Raw genomic sequence first — 6,918 nt, forward strand, 5'->3', positions numbered from 1 at the left:
ATAGCGGAGAACAAACGAAGAGATTATGGTAGGGTATGAAACCACCTCAAAGTTATCCTTTCTGATCGATCTATTCAAGAGTCCGTAGTAAAATAACATGAAGCTATTCTTTCCGTTTGATCTATCCTAGAATTTGTACTAGAATAACACCTTAAGACGCAAATCAACCAAAACCCTAATGTCACCTAGATACTCCAATGTCACCTCAAGTATATGTGGGTATGATTATACGATATACATCACACAATCTCAGATTCATCTATTCAACCAACACAAAGAACTTCAAAGAGTGTCCCAAAGTTTCTACCGGAGAGTCAAGACGAAAACGTGTGCCAACCCTATGCATAAGTTCACGAGGTCACGGAACTCGCAAGTTGATCACCAAAACATACATCAAGTGGATCACGTGATATCCCATTGTCACCACAGATAAGCACATGCAAGACATACATCAAGTGTTCTCAAATCCTTAAAGACTCAATCCGATAAGATAACTTCAAAGGGAAAACTCAATCCATCACAAGAGAGTAGAGGGGGAGAAACATCATAAGATCCAACTATAATAGCAAAGCTCGCGATACATCAGGATCGTACCACCTCAAGAACACGAGAGAGAGAGAGAGATCAAACACATAGCTACTTGTACATACCCTCAGCCCCGAGGGTGAACTACTCCCTCCTCGTCATGGAGAGCGCCGAGATGATGAAGATGGCGAACAGCGAGGGATTCCCCCCTCCGGTAGGGTGCTGAAACGGGTCTAGATTGGTTTTCGGTGGCTACAGAGGCTTGCGGTGGTGGAACTCCCGATCTATTCTGCTCCCCGATATTTTTAGGGTATATGGACATATATAGGCGAAAGAAGTCGGCCAGGGGAGCCACGAGGGGCCCACGAGGGTGGGGGCGCGCCCCCCTGCCTCGTGGCTTCCTTGAAGCTTCCCTGACGTCTACTCCAAGTCTCCTGGATTGCTTCAGTTCCAAAAATAACTCTCCCAAAGGTTTCATTCCGTTTGGACTCCGTTTAACATTCCTTTTTTTCGAAACACTGAAATAGGCAAGAAAACAACAATTCGGGCTGGGCCTCCGGTTAATAGGTTAGTCCCAAAAATAATATAAAAGTGTTTAGTAAATCCCATAAAAATCCAAAACAGATAATATAATAGCATGAATACTTCATAAATTATAGATACGTTGGAGACGTATCAAGTACTCACTATTGTTTTGCTACCTTTTGCCCCATACCCGATTGCTGTGATCATATGACGGAGCCCAGGAGCCAGCTGACCCCGTCGATGACTACTACTACCGCGACGGAGCCTTCTTCTACGTGGAAACCACTGACGACCAATAGTAGTTTAGGAGGCTCCCAGGCAGGAGGCCTGCGACTTTTCGTTCTAGTTGTCGTTGTTTTGCTAGCCTTCTTAAGGCAAACTTGTTTATTTATGTCTATACTCAGATACTAATGCTTTCACTGACTCTTGTGTAACTAGAGCTTATGTATTCGAGCCCTCAAGACACTTGACTTGTAATATTAAGCTTGTATTATTTTATGTTGTGTCTAGAGTTGTGTTGTGATTTCTTCCCATGAGTCCCCGAGCTTGATCGTGCGCATTTGCGTGTATGATTAGTGCACGATTGAGTTGGGACGTCACAAATTGATATCACTTGGGGGTGTGGCGGTAGGATGTGATACCCTACCACCGGGCATGTGGCGGCAGGGAAGAGTCAAGTCCCAAACTTTGATGCAACCAGGGTCAGATCCTGTTAAAGTTTGGCAAAAAGGTCAAAACACCAATTTTGGTCACATGGTGGCATATCAGTTGGATGCCCGACAAAGGCATCATATTTTTGTTTCATTCAAATGTATGTTACAACATGGCCATGGCTCAGAAGACATCAGATCTGGCTTCTTCGCTAGGGGTGGGGGCACACACCTCCTCCCCCTGATGGCGGTGGCAAATTGACATGAACATCGGGGGAAAGATCAGGCCAGAGAGTGGTACAGTGGGTAGGGAACTCATCCTTGGCGATCTACGGGGAAGTATGGTGTGAAGGAGGCAATGTCTCAGAAGACATCAGATTTCAGATCTGGCTTCTTCGCTAGGGGGGGGGGGGGTTGGCGCCCACCTCCTTCCCCTTGATGGCGGTGCCAAAATTGACATGAACATCGCGGGAGGGATCAGGTCGGAGAGTGGGACGGTGGGTAGGGGACTCATCCTTGGCGGTCTATGGGAAGTATGGTGTGAAGGAGAGAGGGTAGCATGGCAAATATGAGGTGGGCATCATGTGGTTTTAAAGGTGAGGGATCCACAGAGAAATGTCCCACTACGGTGGGAACCCAAGCAAGAAGTGGAGAGTCTGACAAAAAAAGGGAAGAGTGTGTCGTGGGGTCGGCTCTTGTGTTGGGGCACATGTTGGGAATAACAGGGAAGATAGTCCAAACAATCATATTTCTGCCCCACATATGGGCTGGATTTGAGGAATCTCGGACTGTCTAGACGGCTGAGTTTTGGGCAGCCCACTGGGTGCCCATTTGATGTGCAAACACGCCTAAACGTATGTGTAAGAAATGAGCTTTGACCTTGGACAATACCTTAATCACTTGTTTGATTCATTTATATACATAGGTATGTGCCCGTGTGTTGTCATGGAAGCCAAATATTTTTCTAGAACAATAATTTGGTAGCTTGGTCACGCATGGTAAGTAACTTAGTGGGATTGAGCGGTGTATGAGAAGATGCGGTGAAATATGGTGTAAAATTGAGTAATGAAATTCCACGTTATTGCAAAAAGGTAAGTTAACTAAGGTGGAGTTGATGTAGTACTACAAAAGATAAGTAAATTAATGTGATTGAGCGATGAATTTGAAAGGTGCGATCAAATATGGCATGGTAAAAAAAATGGCTGGATGAAAAAAAATTGGTGGATGAGTATGGTGGAAAAAGGAGAACCGGTTGATGAAGAGTTTTTCTTGACAAGAAAAGAAACACTACTTATTAAGTAGTATAAAGGTTGCAACTCGTAGCAATGTACGGGCATTCTACTAATGGCAATAACGAAGGGATTGTAAGTTGTATGTACCTCAAATAGGACTAGGTGGTGATAACCACTAGTAGAAAACAGGGCTTTGGTCCAGGCCGGCTCAGCCCATTAGTCCCGGTTCAGTCCAGAACCGGGACCAATGTGGGCATTGGTCCCGGTTCGTGAGCCCAGGGGGCCGGCCGGGCCACGTGGGCCATTGGTCCCGGTTCATCTGGAACTTTTGGTCCCGGTTGGTGGGATGAACCGGGACCAATGGGCCTCGCTCCTGGCCCACCACCATTGGTCCCGGTTGGTGGCTTGAACCGGGACCAAAGGCTCCCCTTTAGTCCCGGCTCATGCCACCAACCGGGACCAATGAGGTGCCTATATATACCCCTCGCTCGCGAGCAGAGCACCCCAGTGCTCTGTTTTTCTCTGGCCGAGGGGGAGAGGGCTTGGTGGTGCTCTAGCTCACCTCCCATGCACACAAGGTGTTAGATGGAATGCCCGAGCCACACTACTTAAGCTTTCTCCTCTCCAAGCTCGACCTCCAAGCTCCATTTTCCATAATATTTGTCTAGGTTTAGCGGTCCGTCACGCCCCGTCCCCGTCTTCACCGCCGTCGATCACCCGCGCCGAGCTCATTGCCGGCACCACCGTGGTGAGCCTCTTGTTTTATCTTCTTTCTGAAAGGAAAAATATTCTTACTTGCATGTTTACATAGATACTTGTATTATTTTCTTACTTTTATTATTGCATCTTATATAGTGCGATGGTTTTGGTATCCGCCCCCGTCGGCCCTCGTCCTGTCTATGATTCGGATGTGGTATATATATTATCTTTATAACTATTGGTTCATTTATTGTTTATGAAAATTATGCCGGCCAACGTGACATAGATTTTATTTATGTAGGATGTATGTGAATCGGAAATGCCAACCGACCCTATTGTCGAGAGGTTAAATTTAGTTGAAGAAGAAAACAATTTGTTGAAGGAAAAAATAAAAAAAATTGAGGAGGAGAAGATGATATTGGAGTTGCATGTTGCGGATGTCGTCGATGATCACAAGATCAAGATGGATGCAATGCGTTTGAAGATTAGAAAGATTAGAAAATATGCCATTGATACCGAGGCTTGGTATCATTATGCCGTTGGATCAATTGTTACCTTGGTTGCGATTATGATCGCATTTGTTTTCGCATTGAAATGTTTTACATAGTTTCAATGTATGGTTTAATTAATTAGATGCTCAGGAGAGCTATATGTTGTTAGATGAGAACTATGTATGCACTTTGGTTTTAATGTGATGATGAACTTCTATTAATTTGGACACTTAATTATATATAATGCACGCAGATGAACCGGCAATGGATGTACGGTGACAGACACACCCGCGAGTACATTAAGGGCGTGCATGAGTTTCTCGAAGCGGCTGAGGCAAACAAGCAGAATGGTTTTATGTGTTGTCCATGTACTGAATGTGGGAATACGAGGTCTTACTCTAACCGGAAAATCCTTCACTCCCACCTGCTTTACAAGGGTTTCATGCCACACTATAATGTTTGGACGAGGCACGGAGAAATAGGGGTTATGATGGAAGATGTCGAAGAAGAAGAGTACGATGACAACTATGTGCCCCCTGAATACGGTGGTGCTGCAACGGGGGGAACTGGTGAAGATCAAGAGGAACCAGACGATGTGCCCAATGATGCTGCAACGGATGAAGCTGCTGAAGATCAAGAGGAACCAGACGATGTGCCCGATGATGATGATCTCCGCCGGGTCATTGTCGATGCAAGGACGCAATGCGAAAGTCAAAAGGAGAAGCTAAAGTTCGATCGCATGTTAGAGGATCACAAAAAAGGGTTGTACCCCAATTGCGAAGATGGCAACACAAAGCTCGGTACTGTACTGGAATTGCTGCAGTGGAAGGCAGAGAATGCTGTGGCTGACAAAGGATTTGAGAAGCTACTGAAAATATTGAAGAAGAAGCTTCCAAAGGATAACGAATTGCCCGACAGTACAATACAACTAAAGTATACTTTCATTTAATTCAATTTCTTAATTGTGTGTTATTTCATATAATTTCAAAATACATCAATTATGAATTTAAAGTACTGAAGGTACTGCTAAAGCAATAAAACTAACATTGTGTTCTACTGAAAAGCATCATTACATGTATTCTAGGCTTACTAAGGTAAGAGAACAAAAGAATGCGAACCTTGAAACTCGGATGAACAACTATCTTCGAAATCTTGTATGAGCAACTATCCTCAAAATAGTTCTATCTGAAACAATCAAAGAAATGCATGGTCGATCGATGATTTGAGAACAAATACATGATAGATGGACAAATGTCATCAGGGTAATAACAAAAGGAGAACAAAAGTACGCTCTGCCAACAACAGCTAGACGAGCTACAATACATGATCAATTGATGAATAATGAATAGATCGATGATTCATTGGAGGTTTGATGCACAAAGTCAGGACTGTCCTGCAGACAACCTGATAGCATAACTACAGTATTACTAGTACATGTTCAGCGGGAATCAATTCTGAAAACCAAAATTTAAGAGCACGTTGCAGTTTAAGTTTAGTGTTGTGCGAGCAAGACAAGTAATTCAATCATGGATAATTAACTAATTATCGATAGGAGCAGAGTAGGAACAGCAGGAAGTTACCTATGGATACGGTGATACATGCATTATCGAGAGGCCTAAACTTGAGGCGGCCAAAGAAGGCGTAGATTACAGAAAATTGTTGCACGGCGATGTTGTCATCCGGCAGCGCAAGTCGAATTTCTGAACTGGGGTTGCGCTACGCTTCGGCGCTGTCATCGTCTGGCGGCGGGAGGCGAACTGCTCGATTGGGGTTGCGCTACGGCGCTGTCGTACATCAGGGATGATCCAGCAGGCAGGTAAGCTGGGCCTTTTTCAACCTGACACAAAACTGCGATTTGGGGGCCCCTAGGAATTTTGGGGCCCTGGGCGGTCGCCCACTTTGACCCCCCTTGTCGACGGCCCTGATACATGCATATACATAGTCTTTTTTGCACCGCGAGAAGAAAAGACCTTCAATGTTTTAGACAGACACCAGAGGATTGACACGATCTGGATATCGCATAAGGCACGGTACATACCAGCAGCCGCGACGGGGTCTCCGCGCGAATCACTCACGCGCAGCTCGACCCGTGTGGTGTAGCTCGGGTGCTTGAGGTAGAAGTCGTCGAGGGCTATTGAAATGCAGGTGAGGCTCCTCCTGTCCATGGCGCTCGCCAGGTTCAGCACCACGCCCACCGGCACCGGCACCGCCTCCAGCGCTGGTGCTACCGGTGGTGATCCATCTGTGCTCCAAACCAGGAGCAAAGAGAGGAGGCTTGCAGGCACAGCACAGGCGGAGCGCCTCCTTGACCACACCATTTTGAGATACGACTGGATCTTCACTTTGGATAGACTGCACTCCTTAATTTACCGTCATTTATAGTGATCCAGCGACGCGGGATGGGAAATTTCGTGGAGTGTTCCCGCAAGCGGTCCGGCCGGCCGGTGGTAAATTTCTTTGGCTAAGTCCCGTTGACTCCAACATTATTGCATTATTTCTCTGCTTGCGTTAGTCGCAATCAAGGAAACATCCACACACTTGGGACACTCACATGCGCCGTCTGAGTATCGGAGTATGACATATTTGAAGTTGTTTTCTCTTTCTTTCTATATACTACATCTCTTCTCTATTAATAAAGAGGATTCTTTTTTATAGAAAATTTTCCGATCTATTCACCTTCAATCATGGCAGTACAACGAACACCAGAATTAATAAAAATTACATCCAGATCCGTAGGCCACCTAACAACGACTACAAGCATTGAAGCGAGCTGAAAGCACGCCATTGTCATCACCC

General features: G+C 45.5%; 1 protein-coding gene across 4 annotated transcripts; it reads right to left on the reverse strand.

The window, feature by feature from the left end:
• Positions 1 to 486: 486 nt before the first annotated feature.
• LOC125522703 (glutamate receptor 2.8-like) lies at positions 487 to 6,465 on the reverse strand. 4 transcript variants are annotated; one of them, XR_015610455.1, is made up of 3 exons: positions 6,161 to 6,465; positions 5,703 to 6,065; positions 487 to 5,307 (listed from the first exon to the last, which is right to left on the reverse strand). XR_015610455.1 is itself a non-coding variant. In XM_087534860.1 (3 exons), the coding sequence occupies exons 1-2, from the start codon at positions 6,438 to 6,440 to the stop codon at positions 5,261 to 5,263; spliced, it is 327 nt and encodes a 108-aa protein (XP_087390986.1). In that variant the 5' UTR covers positions 6,441 to 6,465; the 3' UTR covers positions 487 to 3,705; positions 5,241 to 5,260. The 4 variants fall into 4 exon arrangements, 2 of the variants coding, with proteins under 2 accessions (XP_087390986.1, XP_087390985.1); XR_007289932.2 differs by lacking the exon at positions 6,161 to 6,465 and having other exon boundaries at positions 487 to 3,705; positions 5,241 to 5,307; positions 5,703 to 5,839; XM_087534860.1 differs by lacking the exon at positions 5,703 to 6,065 and having other exon boundaries at positions 487 to 3,705; positions 5,241 to 5,307.
• Between the last annotated feature and the right edge of the window lie 453 nt (positions 6,466 to 6,918).

The sequence above is a fragment of the Triticum urartu genome, chromosome 7A (assembly GCF_056163025.1).
Source record: "Triticum urartu cultivar PI428250 chromosome 7A, HENAU_Tu73, whole genome shotgun sequence".
NCBI lineage: Eukaryota > Viridiplantae > Streptophyta > Magnoliopsida > Poales > Poaceae > Triticum > Triticum urartu.